We start from the raw sequence: 20,416 nt of genomic DNA on the forward strand, positions 1-20,416 counted from the left end.
TTTCTGTCCACTTTCTTATGTTGTTAGAGGATATGCATGGTAAAATTACTGTTTTTGTCTATGGAGTCTGGGGTGATAGCAGAGTGAGATAGTGAGTGATAGCAATATTCCAGCTGTTTCTGGTTAAACAAAAGGTCTATCTCTGTAGGGATCCTTTCATAATGTTGTCAGTCACTTAGAATAACAATCTGAGTCTGTCAGTGGCAAAAACAACAACCTTCAGTGGACGTACTTTGACCGGTGCATATGTCTATTTCTGACAATAGATCATCCTAAATGTTACACACTGGACCTTTTAAAGAAAACCGTGTTCTGGGGAGTTTCCTGGATTGACAGTTGTCTCAGCCATCCTTCAGGCATTTTGACTGCTGCCTGCTCATCCCACCTCAGCTCCACTGAGGCTTCTTCACCTCCAAACTGGAAGTTCCTCCTTTCAGATGGAAGCAAGCAAGTCTTTAAATATTGATTAAAAAACTTGTGTATGATATCACCAACAGCCATGTTTTAAACAGTCTATGGATAAAACAGGTTGAAAAAAAAGCAAACTCAAGTTTCAGTAGTTTATTTCTGATTTGAAAGGGAGGCTTTAATATTGCTTATTAATGCTCATCAAGTTAATAACAATAACATCCTGACAGCACAGTCTTATGAAATCATGGAAAGAAAAATCTATCACATTTTTGTGTTGCAGTATTCAGGCTCCATCTGTACCCACAGAGACAAAGTGGTACTTGGACCTAATGCAAGTAAACTTGCAGGATAAGACATATTTTAGTACTGCACAGTGCGGTAAAGTCAGTGAGTGACTAAACCTCCTGGTTACGTCTTTCCTGTGCAGAGATCTACTCATCAGATGCGATCACAAGTCGTTTTCAAATGATACACATTATCTTTATCCCCAGACTGCAGCTCATATCCAGTTGGGTCCTGTTGGCTTCAGCTTTTGGCAGTTGAGTGAGCGCTGCAAGTGAATCAGCATTTGTGGATTGATAACAAAGTCCTATTTCACTGTGAAAGGGCGCGGAGGAGCCTGACTGTTATCGCGCTGTCTGAAGTTACATCCAAGCACTGTCAACTGCACAAAGAGGACATGTTGAATATTGATGTACTGTCAGCTTGTTGCAGCTTTTGATATGACGCTAACAGTCACACACAACACGTTTTTGGAATGCATTGCTTCAGTTTGTGCTTATACTACGGGGAATTTTTTATTTTTTTAATGAAGAGTACTTTATGTGTAGGAATAATATAAAGAGTGCAATGCGATGCTTCACACATGGGTTAAAAAGAAGCAGCAATGTTTAAAGCATCGAAAGCTAGAATCTATACAGCTGCACATGCTTTATGAAATACACACAAGGGTTTACATACTTGTATGGTGCCATACTGTTGTGATACACAGAAACACACTTCAACCAAATGTTTATGCTATTGCGAAAACATATACAATAACCACTACTGTGGGTGACACAAAAAGAGGATTTGAAGATTCAAAACACCTAAACTGAATGGATGAATACATGGATAAATATACTGGCAATGGCTGTGTCAAGAAGTCCATATGGCTCTGCTGGCAGTAGCAAGTGTCACAGTAGCACTTCTGCTTCTCTATAGCAATGTAAGTGTGAGCCAGGCACTCCCTGTAGAGGCATTGTGGGACAGTTTTCAGGTGGGGGTGGAGCAAGGTCCTTTGGATAAAATGTTGCGTAAGTCTTTGGGTCAGCAGTGTCACAGGTCAGGGGTCAGGTGATGAGAGGACCCAGGGGGAATTGAGGAAGCCAGACAGGAGGCACTCATGGTGGGCATCTGTTGGGTGATCCAAGAGAGTGGACACACTGCTGCTGAGAACAAGAGAGCAAGGAGTAGAGGACATGGTTGAGCTACATTGTAGAACATAGGTGCCCAGTGGTAGCATATTGTAACATATTCTTTTGTATTTTAGAGGTGAGACGAAGTCATTTTTTTGCAATATACAAATAGGGCCACAAAGGCCTTACAATTTTATAGCAATGCAGTATTCATGTTACGTGCTGTGCATAGCATTGCATCTAAAATGACCCTACATGTCACCCATCTTTGCATTATCATTAGCTTGCATACTTAAAATAGACATTGAGGATGGTTTATACAGAAAACAGGTGAACAAAACTGAGAGTCTACAGTCATGCTAATGGCTCTGTGAAGCTGTACTTAGGCACAGCAGAGCCTTGAGCTATGATCCCAGGGACAATTCTTAGAAGGTAGAATGTTTACCATGTTTACCACCTTAGTTAAGTGTGTCAGCATGCTAACATTGCTAATTAGCACTAAAGAAAGTACAGGTTTTTGCAGGTGTGTGGTCAGAAACCAGTCACTAGATTAAATGTCAATTGATTTTTGATTCAATTCATAATGAAGGGAAACTATAAGAATCTATAACAAATGTTATGGCAATGTATCGAATAGTTGTTGAGACAATTCAGTTGGCATTATAGATTCATTATAGATTCCTTTAAAGGACCAGTGTATAAAATTTAGTGGCACCTAGCAGTGAAGTTGCAGATTGCAAGCAGCAACCTCTGTGGCTAGCAAATGAAACAAATGCGTTAGTGCCAAAACCTGCAGTTCCTCTAACAGCCACTGAAACTGGCTCCAGAAGTAAGTCAATCTCCTTACGCCCCCCACATTAAGATGTCTAACTTTACAGCAGAATTAAACATGTTTATAGCCTGGTACAAAAAACTGTTTTGGGCTCAATAGCTAATTCCCCCATTCATGACGAAAAATAACTTGTTTTATCACTCTACAGGGGTGAATTTTTTATATAACCCACCCATTTGAATTATACTAAGGCTTAAAGTGGCTGGTCGAGGCAGACGACCACCCACCTAGAGCCGAAGGATCTGTCCTAGGTTTCTGCCTCTTAACAGGCAGTTTTTCCTTGCCCCCGTCGCCAAGGTCTTGCTCATGGTGGTAGTGTTGGGTCTCTGTAAATAATGTTTTAAAGAGTTCGGTCTAGACCTGCTCTATTTGAAAAGTGTCCTGAGATAACTTCTGTTATGAATTGGCGCTATACAAATAAAATTGAATTGAAATTGAATTGAATTGAATTGAATTGAATTGAAGTTATGCGTAACTCGATGGGTGGGTGCCATCACAGACAGCTGTTTTCAAACCAGGCTTCATTCAGCCTGCCTCAGCCCCACCCACACTCCACCCATTTTTGGATTAGCTGGGAGCTGGCAGAGTCAGGACTTCCAAGATGGCGACAACCAGAGCCAACCACACTGAGCTTCACAATGGCTCTTCAGAAACCTGTTGGTGACCTCACAGAGACAATGTCAATTTTTTTTAATACAGTCTATGACTGCAACCAACTGAATAACCACTAGCCTTCCAATCAAGTAGGAGAAACTATGTTGGCCACCAAAAGACCCTATCTAGAGCTTGTGTTTGGTTTGTTCAGGACTACTGTAGCAACATGGCGGTTCAACATGGTGGACTGTAGAAGAGAACTCGCTCCCTTTGTAGATATAAAAAGCCCACTGTAACATAATGAAAACATACCTATGAATATTATATTCTGTTTTTGCCAGCAGATCTACCTAAATGTTACACACTGGACCTTTAACACTTCTCATAGAAAAGGAAATCCTCCTGCGAAGATATGTGGGGTTTGGACTTTTGTATTTTTAAGGGGCACTCAACCAGTCTTCAGACTAACAAGATAATATTTTAAAATCTATGTGTTCTATAATTGGAGAAAAATGGGACAACTTGTAGCATAAAGGAGGAGCTGGTAGTGTGACCGTGATGTTGCTTTTACCCGTGAAGGGGGTTGAGGACGCTCAAACCCTCAGCTGTGGGGAGGGTACGAGGAGCGGCACTGTGGCAGAAGGCTACTGACGATCTGCAAGAGACTGACACTGTTAGATGTACAGCACACAGTAAATATACACTGTGGATAATTAAGATTTAATAAAGACTTGTCCAAAGGAAAAAAAATCAAGGACTTAACACTTACCTATGCATCAGTAAGGTTAAGGTTGAGTTGGATTTAGTATTTAGATGGAAAGTGAGGTTAGGTTTTGTTGTGTTGAAGAGCCATACTGGCTAGGTATAGTGTCTGAATTACAAATAGAGATTACAATAATGATTATGTGTGGAATAATGGAGGAGAATGATGATCAACCACCCAGTCACAAAATACCACACACAAAGTATTCATTCATAGATATTTACAGTATATATTAACATAACACTGTACAGTTAAAGCTTTAAAATACTTGGTATGTACACGTGCATTTAAAGTGGTCAGACAGCGAACAGGCATCGGACACATATGACATTTAACAGTCTGGATGTTTGCGCAGCGGGGTGTTAGCTTAAAGGTGCTGCTTACAGTACACTGGGACACAACTCCCAGCAAGAAAGGTTTGATCACAATGAAACAAAAGTGTCATTCTATAGTGTTGTGTGATATGGTCAGTGTCGCAGCGTGATAGTGAAAGAAGATTGGAGTTTTAGCTTGACAGACATTTCATAAAAAAAGGGTTGGAGCCTCAAAGCCCCTTTCTCTGACTAAGCAAGATTAGACCAGAAGGCAAAAAGGAAGATAACTACAGTACTTTGCAACGTAAGCCCTGCAGAGAGAGCCTAAGTGGTTTATTTTCCTTAGGTAGGTTGGGCTCCTCATCGTTGGACTGTTAATGTCATCATGGATGTATTTAAAATTCCAATCTGAACACGGCAACTGATTCCAATCAAAGATAGTGGTGCTAGAGATAATTTTGACTCTTGGTGTTACTCAAACCCTAATTAGATTGCAGTTCCTCTTCCTCACTACTGCCAATGCTGACAAGGAGTGGAGAGAGCTTATGTCACCTCACTGTTTAACTGTTCTAACTCCTGTAACTCAGTACATGTTCCAGGAGTTACTTATACACATTTTATCACACTGGTTCTCGATCTGTGGTATGTGTAGGACTGGTGGTACACAAGTGCCTTCTAGTGGTACATGGAGGTATCTTGTTTTTCCAAAATTAAATGAATTAATTTAAAAACATATATTATCAAAAGAATTCAAGATTTATAATGAAAATATATGAGATTACTGATGTGTTATTTAAAATAAACCTTTCCTGTAATATTTAGTTTGTCATGGCCATGGCTGTCCCTCTGTTTCCCTGTGCTGTTCTTGTTGTGCCCTGTGTATGGGTGTGGTCTCCTTCCTCACTCTGGCTCCTAGTTCTGTGCTCTCTGCACACCTGCCTGCCATTAAGCAATCACCACTGTCTTCAAGAACTCTGCACTCACAGCCACTCCCTGCCAGATCTTAGTTCCACTCACGGTTGTGCTATGCTTCCTGCTCTGAAGCTACAGTGGTTTAGTTTGCCAATCAGTCTAGTTAGTTTTTACTTTGTGTTCTACCAGTTCAGATTCCAGCTATCATCCCTGGGTTTCCCTCTGCTGAGCCTCCCCTGGATAACTCATCCTCATCACAGCCTCAACATCCAGCCAGGCACCATCTCACATTCCACCAGTCCTGCTTGTACATTAAATAAAAATAACTTGTTTTATCTCCATATCTACTTGTCAAGTGTCTGCCTTTTGGGTTCAGTGTTAAATGTACAAGGATATAGCATATTAATACATCCATGATTAGTTGTGGGGATGGCTAGTGTGACGTAAGGAATCGTTAGGAATCACTTCTGTGTCCATTAGCATTTTTAGGTCACGTAAACAACAATGGCTACAGCACAGGAACTGGTCACCTATTATACAGTGACAGCCTACTTTACTGACATCCCAAAGTCTGTTCAAAAACTCCTATAATTCCAATAGGGTAATAACAGTCAGTTCAATGTCAGGTGGAAGTCTAACAGGGAAAGTGCTGAAGAGGGCCCCGGCACCCAAAACAAACCGACTTCAGCCATCTCTTCTTCTCTTTTTCATCGAGGGGAAATCGGCAATAAGAGATCGTTTTGTTCACGTCGTTTCTGTTATTGCAACACGGGATACAGCACTGCACTACTTTTTTTGGGGGGAAATTACGAGAATAAAGTCATTATATTGCGAGAATAAAGTTGTAATGTTACGAGAATAATGTAATAATAATACAAGAAAAAAAGTCATTTTAATGAGAGAAAGGCTTCGATAGAGTTATCAAGATCTGATGTGAGCACTTCAACCAAACAGCAGCCTCAGTCTGAGCCCAGCAGCCGCTGTTTGTCTCAGTCGTACCATACAGTCGACAGGTAAGATAACGTATTCATAATTTTGTCGTTAAACAGTTATGACTTTATTTTCGTAATATTATGACTTTATTCTCATAATTTCGTGATTTTTCCACCAAAAATAATAATTTTTTTCACTTAGTATGGCCCTAATACTCCGAAGCGAATGGACACGGAAGTGGCTTTTTGGATATGATGACGTAGCACCTAGCCATGCCCCTTATGGTTTATGAGAGTTGTGGGGGAGTTTATTATTTATCTATGTGGCAGGGGGGCTTTTTCTTAGATTTGTCTGAGAGGAAGCCCACAGTCTCTCACAGTCCTGGGCTTGTGGGGAATGTTGTTTGTTAAGTAAGCAATTTTACATCGTATTTTAAAAAGGTATAATACGTCTATGACCAATCTAGCAATGTTTGTCTACATTCTGTACTGTTGAGCAAGATTACAGGGCTGGATTTTTTAGTCATTTGTGTTCTGACAGATATTTTCTGTCTGTTTCTTCTGCAACAGAAGCTTGGAGTTCTCACTGTTCTCAATTTGACCCTATACTACTGCAGTATCACACCTGGCCTGCTGAAGAGAACAACTGCCAATGGTGAGAACAATCTTGGTTTTTACTTCTACTTTATTCAGTGTGATGGATTAAGTAATTTTAGCTACCATTACAGCACTCATGGCCAAAAATCCACCTAAATTGGCACAAACTTATTTTCAATATATATATATATATACAAAATATTTGGCACTTTTTGAGTGGAGACCAGTGCCTGAAATGGGACAGTACTTACCAGTACTGAGCACCAGCACCCCCTTGTCCCCATGAGTACCAGTACTTCCTGATAAGTGTAGGTATGCACACCTAAATACCTGTGTAACACCTGCATTTGACTTTGCTTCCATTCGACATTCTGCCAAGACCCTGCCTCTGATTGGCAAGCGTTATTTACCTTTGTTGGTATGGTTGTTTAGGTTTAGGCATGAAGAGTGAGGTGTTAGACCAAGGGTCTAGTAAATCTAGCTAAATGCTGAGAACCCAGTGCTGACAATGGATAAAAGTAAAACAATTTGGGTTAGGGTATGTCGTGGGTACGGTACTGAATTAGGGTACTGGCACCTTTTTTGTACCAATTTAGGCACTGGCGAAGACAGCTTAAGTTTCTTCCATTGACAGACCAACCTTGAGAGGACCCCCTATGTTGCCACTGCAATCTTGGTGTATTGATTCTAGCCTAGAGCTCTTCCAAGATATTTAACTACTACAGTCACAAACTAAGAAAGGAATATGTCCATGCTTTAGTCAGATCTTCACTTATACCACTCAGTTTCACCACTGACTCATATTCTGACAAACTACTGTTCTTTGGTTCTGTGCCACTATAGTCATAACTAACCAAGAAGATGATTTCTCTCTTTTGCTTTATGGAATGTCTGTATGGAAAAACTCCTTATATTTTGCTAAAATAAGGTCAGCATCTTCAAGAACACACAGCAAGTGTGCTATTTGCGTCAAAGCGTTAATGGAACATTTTCAGACTGAATAAAAACCTTTCTCTCCAACACTGCTTTACATTTATTCAGCCTGTGGAGAATATTTCACCATATCATTCTCTCCAGAGGTGGCTGCCAATAGTACACCAATCAAACTCCAGCCAAGCTGGCAAAGGTATCAACTTTACCATTTGCCTATTGCATGAAACCTTTTCCTTTGGGTCCCATCTGAGAGAACACCCACAGTTTACTGTACAACAGCATATACATGGAACCGCACATTCATTCCAGTAGGTGTACCATGGGGCAGAAAACGACATTTGACAGGCTTCAGGTTGTCTCTCATTGCTTACATTTTCTCTTAATCAAACTTTTGCATACGTTGGCGGAGAACAGGGAGATGTGTTTGTGTGAGTTGTATGTCTCTTTGGACAGAGCAAGGGTATCACAGAGAGGAGATCACAATGGTTTCCTTATTTTACCTCAGCCAAAATACAAGTTACACCCACACAAAATGTTAATATTCCTTCTATTTAAGTCCACTTTTGAATTGTCTTGACTTTTCCTCAACTAATAAAATCTTGGATGTCCATTTGAGTAAATATACCATAATATAGAAAATATTAGTCTGTCTGAGTGATAATCTTGCAGTATTGCTGACTAGCTGACACAATAACAGCAGACAATAAGATATGTACCAAAAGCTTTTCAACTGGATTAACAATATCTCAAACAACAAATACATCAGATCTTTTTCATAAAGCATTGATGGTTTGGGACCAATTTCACATGGCTGCGGGGTGTGTTATTAGTGGTCATTAAGGGACCATGATCTAGCCCAATAAAACTCATCAACATTACTGCTGACAAATTTCAAAATCTCACTGTGGTATTTTACATTTTAAAATGTTTTCCCTACTTCCCAGACCATTATTTGTTTACTACTGTTTTAAACATCAACTTGAAGTTTTTTGCATTACCACAGAGCAACAATGTAACTGACAAGAAATTAATTGTGACATGATGTCCTTCATCACTGTCTCCTGGAACAGGGTAATTTCAGGTACTAAGCAGCTTGTGGGATTTGAAAAGGCTATAAATAAACTCATCATATTGCCTATATAAAGGGAAAAAACTATTTAAGTCATAAAAAAAAAACTGGATTTACCCACGACTGAGAAAGGTCTCTCTTTTTTCTGGGGAACCATTTTATTTATTGGAATTGGTATAAAATAACTTCCAGCCACTAGTGGCAGCACTGAACACACTGCTGCTGAGCAGCTCTCCAGTCAGTGACACTGACAGTATAAAATTAGTGGACAGAACTTCTGGATCTGAAATGAAGGAAGTGAGGCCAATGCAGAAGTCTGCATTCTTTGTGATAGCCAGCGAGGGGAGCTCCAAGGGCTGCAACAAAAAAAAAATAGTCTGATAGTATGGAGTTTTATTGAAAAATAAGCCGACTTCTGACTTGATTTATTGTCTCAGTAAACAGTTTCCTAATGAGTTTATGGTCTCAATCTCTAGTTTCAGTCTTTTTCCATACAGCATGATGTTCATTTAGTAAAATATGGTCCCATTTAGAGTAAAACAGACAATAAAGCAGGTTATGCTTTAGGGCGTGGCTACCTTGTGATTGACAAGTCATTCTCAGTGAGTCTGTCCAGCTCAACGCACCAAACTCAGATCAAACTTTCAAACTAGGCAGTGATGATCAAATATGAATCAAGATTCTGTCACTGCATTGATAATTTTTTGCCTCAAATCTTTTCACAAACATATTTTAGTGTACTGTTTATCTGGAATACAAGATGGTGTGTGACCAGACGAGCTGCCATTGTTTTTTGCTGTGGTCGCAACTAATAGCAGCCAAGGAGAGCAGCTCAACTAGCGGTACGTCACTGCTACTTGCTGTAAAAAACCAACATGGCGCAACCATATTGCCGAACTCAAGACTTCAAAACGGTATACCACAAACAAATTGGTGATGTCACAATAGGTTTACATGGTTTATATAGACTGTAAGAAAGGAGACCTTTATTGTTCAAGGTAAATCACATATTTCTTTTTTTTACTTGCACCTGCCTGACATTGTTTCACACCTAGGTGGCTGATGATATTTCCTATGATGAAATAGCTTGTTATTTTTAACATTCTTCCCATAATAACTTATGCTTATGAGCTGCTCAATAACTGTAGTGCCATGTTTCCAGGAGACAGAGATTATATACCTATGTATACCATTATGTAGTATGGCACTTGTAGATCAGGACTAGGAAGTTTCAAGTAACTTTTTTGTTAATCAGTTATGATAATTTTCACGCAGTGGGAAATAAAGGCTGATAGTTTAGAGGGAAGAAAATCATAAAAAAATCTGAAACCATACATTCTTCAGAAAAGGGTCACAGTAAAATATGCAATTTGTACTAAATAGTGTAAACAAGGACCACTGGTGTGTCCCATAAGTGAAGTTATGAAAATGTCTTGCTAATTATCTGATTGAAATTACATCCAGGCCTGGCTTCAAATAAATTGATCAGCTTTAGTGCTGACTGTGAGTGCAGCAAAGATTTAAAGATCAGGGAGGGCCTTAGTAAATGAACATCCAGTCCAACTCTGTGTGTCTAAAAGATTTTGTTGTTATGCTTCTGTCACTATTTGCCAATAATAAATCATTGAGCAAGTGGTAGCATACAGAACTAACTAGATCAAACTAGATTGTTTACAGTAGAAAAAAAATAATGGCAATATGTGAGCCCATCAGGGCAAAGACTACTTTCAAAGGAGCCAATCAGAAATCTAGAAAATAAAGGTGCTGTCAAATGAGTTTTTGCCCCATGTTGCATATTGAAAAACGTGTGTGTTGTCGTGAAGAAGGTGCACCCATTAACAGTGTTAGACAAATGTCAATAGACAGCAGACAGCCTTAATTAATAGATAAGGAAAGAAACAGGAAAGTACAGATTAAAGGTTCCATCCAATGATGCAAAAGTGGAAGGGACGGTGAACTTTGGAGAAAAGTTGAAAGGGACTTGGGCAAGTATTTGCCAAGTAAGTATTCTGGACAGCACTCAAATATATCTACTAACAGTAACAACTATTGTCTGACTTTGATGAGTCAGTTTCCACCCAACTGAAAGAAATCCAAGCCAAAAACAAATACACACAAAACCAGCAGTTTAGCCTGAGGTGCAGGTGTGGAAATAAAAATTGAAGAAAGCACATTTTAAAAAGAATTCCAGACAGGCATTGTTATTAGGCTACACTGTGTAGGTACTGTATAATAGGCTTTGTAAGGCACACACAGACACAGGGAATATGGTCTCATGTGTGCTGAACTGGTAGGATCTCAGATATGATATTAGCCAACAGTTCAAATCACATCAAAAAAGAATTTTAAGAAATTTGTTTGCTGTCAACTCCAGTCAAATGAGAAGATCACCATCAATTGTGATTCCAGTGCAGAGGTTTGGATGTACTGGTGACTACAGCTTGCTAGCTAATGATGGGTAAACAGAAGAGTTCCTGGAAGGTGTATTCAGATTTATGGTCCATATCGCGCAGACCATAATTATGGGCCACAGAGTGGAAAAAAACATTCACGACTGTCTTAGTTCTAATTCTGTGTCAAAGATATCAGGAATTTCTGACAGCTAGTGTATAGCGGAAATACCTAAAACACTTGTAAACCATTGCCAAAAACAAACAAAAACTTTAAACTTGTCTGGTCCAAAATAGGGCCAGAATAGGGTTGGTTATACAGTTGGCTGAGGTATGGTTATGTCATGGGTCAGATCTGGACCACCAGTGAACAGTAATTCATTGCCGCCTTTGGGCCGAGTGTAAGGGGGCTGTGTGGACCGCCGATTGGCCAGACCATTTTTGCTATGTAAGCTAGGCTACACAAACCCCAGGCCTATCTCTGCACTGGACAGTCAGATGAAATTGATATCAGTCTTCTCGTGTGAGTCTGGGTAAGAAGCAAATTTCTTACAATTTCAGAATTCCTTTCTTTAACTTGACTAGAACCTATCTAAAATCTAATTTAGGAGATCTTCTCTCTCATTCAAAACATTGTTATGTCAGTAGTCATTCTGGTTTGGTTGTTGACTCATTCCAGTTTGAATGAGGTGCGTCACTTTCCCTGAGTTTGGTGCAGTGCCGTGAACAAGCCTTCACATAACCTGAATACATTCCTTCTGTGTTACAGGACGAACCTCTGCAGATGGCCTCATAGGCACAATAGGGTGCTACGTTGTGAGTTTACCAACTCTGAAGTCAGTATGATGGTGAGTCAGAATAGTCTTGAATTACCACTGTGTGGATATAAAGATACTAAGTCATGTGGTCATGTGGTTGTACTTTCTGAATCACCTGTTTGTTGAGTAAATTCCCTAATTTCAGCATGTGGTTACAAAATTGCTGGATTCTGAATTTGTTTCAAATAACAAATAAGTCATCTGTAGTAAGCAAATAGGAACAGCAAGAGACAACAGTCTGGTTTAGGGTTTAAAAATGAGCAAAGAATGAGAAAGAGGCCGATTTGCACAAGGGTTCAGGTCTTAACTTGCGTGGAAACTGAACTTGGACCAAATTAAGTAATTTGCAAATTATTGAAAGATTAATCCCCTCCAGTGTGTTGCTAACTGTTGCTCAAACTTGCACCCTGCTGTAACTAATGGGTGATATGTTGGAGGAAATTTTTATTTGTCAGGTTTCTGGGGGAGAATTTTTTATTTTAGCAGGGCTTTTAAATAGTTGATATACTTAAAGCAGGTTCAAATAAGAAACTAGGAGAAAACAACTTCAGACTATTGAGATACATCCCAGAAAATAACTCCAAGTCATGTTGCTTCTTTGTACAATGACTAGACTATGGTATTTAGCTAATCCTACACTGGTCATATGCCATGTTTGAGTGCTCTCCACCTCCCTTCCTCCTTCTCATAAGTTCTTCCCTGACACGACATTCCATACAGCCTGCACCTCTATCAGATCAATTTTTCATGTGGAAGGGGAAGGAAGTTTGCAGTATAAGAGCATCCAAACGTGAACATGCATAGCTGTGTACATGGCTATATAAGAACAAACCACTGGGTGGTGCTAGAGATGGACAAAAGTTGCTAAAGGTTGAGCTGCTGATGGCAACAACCCTGGACAAGAGATGAAGGATACTCATTGAGGTGCTCTGATGGTTTCTTTTTGGAAAGTGTGACAGAAAATATACAGTGCGTACCAATGACCATAGTTCATCAGTCCTTGTCCACAGCTGTCTCATCATTCAAGTGCGTGTGAGAGATAGATTATAGAGTGTAATCAAAGCTAAAACACTAAAGGAGTCAGTATGCTTCAATCTTAGTTCTTGTTGGAAAGCCGAAGAGCCTCTCAAACTCTTTAAACTTTTCAAATGTGAATATTTTCTGGTTTTGTTAGTCCTTTTTGACAATAAACTTAATATCTTTGGGTTCTGGGCCAAACAAGACATTTGAAGAAGTCACCTTTGGCTTTGGCCCAAGTGCGTAGATGTCAAACACATTATTCACATGAGTATCACCATCACAGGACAGATTATTGGTCTCACCCCTCTCTTGGACAACAGACATCTTACCCCACCTTTGTGTGTGACCATCCAAAACGGGTATACTTTTGCCTTCAGACATGTTCGGACAACACTTAGTTTGAATCATACTGAACCCTTAAGCATCCAAGTACCTCATCAACAAAGGAGAATGCTTGCACTGAAAGACATGTGGTTTACAGTGTTTGTGTATACAGTATATGAGACTCACTACCATTTAAAACAGAGTGGATATTACATTGAATATAGAGGACAGTATTTAATGTGTCATGGCCCTCATTCAAATCTATGAAAGCGTCCGCCAAGTGTCCAGTCAATGTCTGAATGTCTCTGCGATTTAATCACTTCCATGCATGTGTGGTCTCAACCTGAAGAACCTAAATGCTAAAAACTCTCATTAAAAAGTCTCTATTAACATCCTCCTGTAGACCAATCAGCAGCCTCAGAATAAAAGGAAGGCGGGGCCGCTTGTGCTCCTTATGTCAAATCCCTGAGCAAAGTCACTGAACATTCAGAACCCATTGGCCAAAGCTTAGGCACAGGAAAACAGGAACTGGGAAACAGGAAACCACTCTGTCCTCCTCTCTGTGAGCCTGCACTCTCTCAGGTGACAAAAAGAGACGGATGATGAGAGTTGCAGTTTTGGTGTCAATAAGGAGCCTGGTGGAAAAGCCTTCAAAGGGCTTCTAGTAAAGGACTTACAGTAGGACATCAGTGCCGGGGCCGATAAGAACTGAAGTATCTGGGGTAGAGGGGGGTGTAGTGAGTGGAGTGGCTGAAGGAGGTGGAGGTGCCAGAGGTGAGGTAGGAGCTAGAGGGGGTAAAAGCAGGAGAGGAGCTATAGTAGGTAGGGGAATAACTGTGGGAGGAAGATGGGGAGTGGGAGGAGGAGTAAGGAGTGTGGAGGACAGAAGAGCGTGTCAGGGTGGACAAGGGCCGAGTTCGGAGTGAGGGGCTCCACGTGGAGCGCCTGAGCCCCAGAGTAGGGGAACGGTAGGGAGAGGAGGGGGCAGATCCTGGCTGGGAGTGCCTGGTGGTGGTGGTGGAGGAGGTGGAAGGGGGAGAGGCATGAGAGTCTGGGGTGTAGGGCCTGGAGAGGCCAGAGCTACGGGGCAGAGCGGGGGAGATGTTGACACTGAAACTGTGGGAGTCAACCACAAACGTTCGCAGCCCCAGGGTCCACTGGGAGTGAGCCAGCCTCAGAGGGGTTGAGGGCGGGGTCCGCGCCGAGGGAGAGGATGGGGCCTCCAGAGATGGGGGGCTCTCTGGTGCTGGAGGGCCAGCTAATGAGGCAACCGCTGGGGATGATGGACTGCGAGGGGGTACGTGTGACGTAGGAGAGGTGAGAGCTGAAGCCAGAGCTGCAGCAGCTGCACTGACCACAGAGGGGCTAAGGGGCGCAGTGGGATCATTGGGAAGCATTGACGTAGGACTAGTAAGGCCTGAAAGGGTGATGCTGACGGGGGCCAAAGATGAAGTGGAGTCTTGGGCTAGATTGGAGGCCGAAGTGGAGGCCGGGGGACTTACTTTGGGGGTGCTGGTCTTCCTGCGGGTCAGCCTGCTCCCACGAGTGCGGTGGGTCTGCTCTTGATCGAAGGCCAAATCCTCTAGGCGCTGGGTGAGGGCCAGTTTCTGCTGGATGGCCATCCGCAGGAGGGAGTTCAGAGTCTTCTTCTCATCCTCCGCTGCAGCCAGCTGCCTCTGCATCTCATCCAGCTGGGTCACGTACTCGTCACACCTGAACAGAGCAAGTTTAAGCAGGTTGAAAGAGGGTTGAAAAATAGCAGATACAAGCGGTATCAATCTTCTCATCTAACTCTCAGCCATAAAAGTGAATAAGCTCATTTCCCAAAATGTCAACCTTCTCCTTTTATCGATTGTTGGACTGAGAGAAAATGTAACTTATATTGATACATTGAGAAATGAAAGAACTGATATGAAAACTAAAACTGTTGTGTGTCTTCTTGAATATAACTGCAGAAGTCTTGATATTGTAACTTGAAAAGGTATATTAATAGATTTTTGGGCCGGTCCAAAGTAGACCGGAGGGCAACTGCTCTGTGGCTTCATCCTTGCAAAGTAATATATTTCACATTGTCATTGTTAAGGTAAAAAACAACTGAGTAGAGGACCTCAGTTGCTTTTGTCTCTGACCTGGTTGCAAACATTGCCCGCAGAGAGGAGAACGTGGCAGCATCCTCTTTCAGGGCCTTCAGCTCGTTCCTCAGCTTCATCATGGTGTCAGTCACCATGGACTTCTCCGCCTCATACTTACTCTTCAGGTTGGCCAGAGCCCCCTCTGCCGTCTAGGTGAACACACAAACGGATTGTAAATTCAGTTTTCTGTGTTTTTAGAAGTTTTAAGTTTATGATACATGTTTCTTGCTAGCAACTGCCTTTTTTAAGACTTCAGAATTCACAGATGGGGTATTTACTGATTTGTTTTATGTCATAGAACAAAACATATGTCTTAAACTTAACCAAAAACCCATTAAGAAAATCCATTGACTTTGAGATGAGGTGGTTTTAGGACTCATTCCTGCAACTCTTGTCATTTCTTTTTTATCAAATGGACAGACATACTCTCAGTGGATAATGTTAGTTGTAGCCTCTGTACTATCACTATCACTGATGCCCACATTACTTGGGCCATACAATATAAAACAGGCAATATAAACTAATAGCAAAGGGGTAAAGGTTTGGCCAAGTGTGTCCTTCAATCAGCTGTATTGGTTGATGTGTCTTAGGGAAGCATAGGCCAGTAAACAGTTGGTCTATAAACTGTTGGACTCATTCCCTAGAGCAGGGCTATTCAATTAATTTGGAATTGGGGCCAGTTCATGAAACTGAGGCAAAATAAGGGGCTGGAGAATATGAGTAATTATGGTAACAAATAAAGAAATTACAACAACATACTTAAGGAATCAATATATTCTATTTTGTAAATGCAGAACAACATGTGCACATTATGATGCACTAAGACACATAGGCCCAAGGCATTGTTACATTCAAATGGCAATACAATGTTGAAAAATCAGAGACACAGACAATTAGAGAAATGCAATTAACCAACAGAAAACATCCACTTAATTGCACATAACTGTACCAACACAACTTTAAAGCTTGTTATCCTCAATTGACAATGAGGAGATACATTTCAGTGTTACAAGTAAAGAGGGAAATATTTCTCAGAAACATCAAATTGTCCCCCTTCTCCACTGGTAAAAACATAAATGCAGCTAAATGGTAACTGAATACAACTCACACTTTTTTCCTTCTAATAAAATAAAATGGACTGCCCCATAAATCCATACATGGACTACTACTGTACTCACTTCTGTCCATTTTGAACATAAATCAGACACCTTAACACTCAGTCTAGGTCAGCCATATCACAGATATTTAAGATTGCACTCATTTGAGTGACAGGCAACATCAAATGTATGTCCACCAACAAAAATAAAACCAAAGTGCATAGTGTGGTACAGAATAGAATTAAAACATCAAAACAGTGCATGGTATTTTATCAAGGCAATGTATTTCAAATTGCATCACTTAGTTTAGGTGAGCCATATCAGTTGTTTAGAATTTCATTAATTTAACTAACAAACAACTTAAATTCCAAGTGCACCAACAAGAATAAAACCAAAGTGCATAGTATGGTATAGAATAGAATTATAACAACATAACAGTGCATGGCACTTTATCAAGGCAAAACATTTCAAACTGCATTCAACAATAATACCACATCAAGAAAAACATTAAGTGCATAATATGGGGTGAATAACATGTTAATTGCATCACACTGTTCAAAATAGTTTGCCAACATTTGCCATCTAATGAGAGAAAGGCATTTTTTTGACTTGGCAAGAGCAGTGAAGTCAGGTGTATATGTTGTCAGGGCAATGCGCAAGCAGTGTTGCAGATGCTGGTCAGTGAGGGATATGCGATTGTGAGTTTTAATGGCATTCATGTGTGAGAATGACGACTCACAAGTGTATGTTGAGCCAAACATTGTCGGAAGAAAAAGTGCAAGACCCTTTGAATGTGGAAATTTCTCTCGGCTGACTTCATGGGTCCAGAATTTTTCAAAACCTGCCTGCTGTAATGACTGTCGCAAGTCATCTGACGACTGAATGTCAGTGAGTTCCAGTTGTAAAGACCCCTCATCCAATGACGATACCAACTCCTTCCCTCTCAATGCAAAGTCTGCCTCAACATTCACACAGAAAGGGCCCTTCACAAATCTCATCACTTCACTGGAGATGCTGAAATCCTCAAACCTAGTGGCAAAGTTGTTTTTCAATGAGTCAATAAACCCTGACATCACCTCAGTAATTTGCAGGCAAGATTTCCTCAATGTAGGGAAGTGGAGCATCTTGCCAGGACAAAGATCAGCAGAGAAGAGTGAGTGCTTTCTTTGAAAAGCATCAAGTTTCTCCACAAGTTCTGCAACTGTTTTATCTCTGCCCTGCAACTCCATGTTGAGTTGGTTCAAATGATGGAAAACGTCGCTCAAAAAGCAAACAGCGGCATTAAACTCATCATTTTCCATCAGAGACAGAAACTTGCCAGCTTTATTCAATTTTGAAGACCGGAGAAACACCAGAATCTCCTCTCTTAGTTCACAAAAACCCTTTGCTAAGCCATCTAATGTCATTGTGAATGAGCAAATCTTTATATTCATGTCATGTTGACATGTCGGTCAACAGGCGGTGCTGTAAACTGGAGGTACAGCGGATGAAGTTTATAATTGCCATGACAGAGTCCATGGTCTCTTTTAACTCACCACTGAGCTTGGCACACAGGACGCTTTGGTGGATGAGGCAATGCAGAGCCGCAGCTGCCATCCTCCCGTCGAGCCTCTGATTCCTGCCCGCCATCAAGGGCGCACCATCTGTCACCAACATGTTGATGCGCGCCAAATCCAAGTTGTTCTCCTCAAAGAATGAAGCAATTTTGGTGAAGAGAATCTCACCGGTAGTGTGCCCCTCCATGGGAATTAGTCCAAGCAGATCCTCACAAAAACATTCCCCATCAAAAAATCGCACATAGAGGCACAGCTGTACAACATCACTGTTATCAGTCAACTCATCCACGGCAAAAGACATCACCTCGGCCTTCCTCAGCTTGTCCAAAAGCATCTCGAAAATGTCCGATGCAAGGGACTCGACTCTCCTCATATTTGACGTGTCAGAAATTGGAATTTGCTTGATCGAATCGATAATGTTTTTTTGGGTCTTCTCATCTGTTACCACCTCCTGAGTGGATGCCAGCATACACTCCTTGACTGTCTCTGAGTCTGTAAACGGCTTTTTCTTTTTGCCCAATATCCATGCCACTCGTAACGATGCTGCAGTTGCTCTCTCTTGATCCGTACAGGCCCGAAACAAAATGCGACGTCTTTGCTCATAACAAGATGTAAGCCCTGTTATCTTCTGCCGCCGAGCAGCAGAGCCCGGTGGGAAAGTAGCATCAAAGTTAGCATGTGTTGTCTTGAAATGTCTTCTCAAATTATATTCCTTGCACACAGCGAGGCACTCGTTGCAGATTAAACACACAGGATTCGCATCAACGGCAATAAACGCGTATTTCTCTGTCCATCCATTGTTGAACTTTTCTTTTTTTTAAGGTAGAGAGAGACATTTTTTTCTCGTTAGTCAAACTTCGTGCTTGGCTTGAAAGAAAGTCAGCGCGGTCAGAGCGCGGCACTAGAGCGCAAATGGGCGACTTTGATTGGTCATGTGTGGTCCCCTAAAATATATGTCAGGCTGAAACAGATATTCTACCTGTTTGACACCATGCCTTAAAGGGGTGCATACCGCCTACTACTGCACGAAAGAATGTACAATTAACCATAGTCATGCGCTGTATGAGACTACCAATATGTAATAACTACACTTCACTCCAAGGGCCGGTACAAAATCCCTCAGGGGCCGGACCTGGCCTTGGGGCCGCCAATTGAATAGCCCAGCCCTAGAGGCATTGTTAACCAATACCCAAAACATTGCCACATCATTCGAATTACACAGTCCAAAATAACATGAATACCTCATACGCCTCACCTGTTTGTTAGCCTTGAGCACCAGTCTGAGGGTGGCTATTTGCTCTCTCTTGGTGCTGAGCAGAGACTTGAGCTTCAGGATCTCCTCCATGCAGCTCTCCTTGTCCTTGTCCAGGAGAGGGGCTAGTTCCCTGGCCGCAGCTCTCTGTCTGGACAGCTGCAGAGACCTGTCTACCGCCCGCTGGAGGTGCTTCACCTGGGGGAGAGAAAGGAGAGAGGCGGAGAAGATAGGAGGTGAACACAAGAGGAGATGAGAGGATAAAGAAGGTCCACTTCATTTTGGAGGTGCTTAAGAGGAAACGCAAGAGCAGAAGGGAAGTTATCAATTGGTTAAAAGTGGAAGATGGAGGGTAAATGAACAGGAAGGAAGGAGAGGAATTATAATGCAGATCTGAAAAGTCGAGAGGGAGGAAAGCAGAAAGGGAATTCCACTGCCACTGATCAAGTGTGTTCTACCTGGTCTCTAATGATGGCGTTGAGGTTGTAGATGTTCATGGGCTCCCTGCGCAGCTCACCAGCTGGCTCCAGGGCAGGCGATGACGATGACGACGATGATGAAGAGGCACTGATGCTGGGCGAGCGGGTCGGAGGCGTGCAGGGCGGCAGGCTCTGCTCAGATGGCACCTGGAGGCCCTCTCTGTCCAGCTCCTTCTCCTCTCTCCCACCCTCCCTAGACAGGGGCTCCTTGGATGGAGACTCCGAGGGGCTCCGCGACTGCCCAGGAGATGAAGTGGTCGAAGCGACAGCGGCCAGCCGCCTGGCGAGGCGTGGTGTAAGGAGAACTTTGCTGTTGTCCGAAGACATGGCTTTAAGACTGGCACTGAGGCCCCTGAGCCCTCTGCCTTGTCTAGAAGAAAAACAAAATGAATTAAATTTTTTTAACCAGCAGAACATTTATTGTTATCTGCAGCAGATATTCACCTACTGTGGAGTTTAAGCCTACCTCCTACTGTTGAAATACAGTTTGTCTACTCATTCTACCTCCCTGTTGCCAGTGTGGTGAAATGCTCTAAGCTGGTGTTATCAATGTGAGGTCTGCCAGCCACTAGGGTATCCATATACCAGTATGGA

General features: G+C 41.8%; 1 protein-coding gene across 4 annotated transcripts in view; it reads right to left on the reverse strand.

Annotated features, from left to right (window-relative positions):
• Positions 1–4,202: 4,202 nt before the first annotated feature.
• Positions 4,203–20,416, reverse strand: part of LOC127358715 (protein bicaudal D homolog 1-like) — a 59,399-nt gene continuing 43,185 nt past the window's right edge. For all 4 annotated transcript variants that reach the window (XM_051392014.1, XM_051392013.1, XM_051392012.1 and 1 more), the window contains exons 8-11: positions 19,802–20,192; positions 19,347–19,541; positions 15,436–15,587; positions 4,203–15,019 (exon numbers count right to left, since the gene is read on the reverse strand). In XM_051392014.1, the coding sequence (XP_051247974.1) occupies positions 13,993–15,019; positions 15,436–15,587; positions 19,347–19,541; positions 19,802–20,192 (1,765 nt within the window). In that variant the 3' untranslated portion in view covers positions 4,203–13,992. The remainder of the gene's footprint in view (positions 15,020–15,435; positions 15,588–19,346; positions 19,542–19,801; positions 20,193–20,416) is intronic.

Source organism: Dicentrarchus labrax, unplaced genomic scaffold (assembly GCF_905237075.1).
Source record: "Dicentrarchus labrax unplaced genomic scaffold, dlabrax2021, whole genome shotgun sequence".
NCBI lineage: Eukaryota > Metazoa > Chordata > Actinopteri > Moronidae > Dicentrarchus > Dicentrarchus labrax.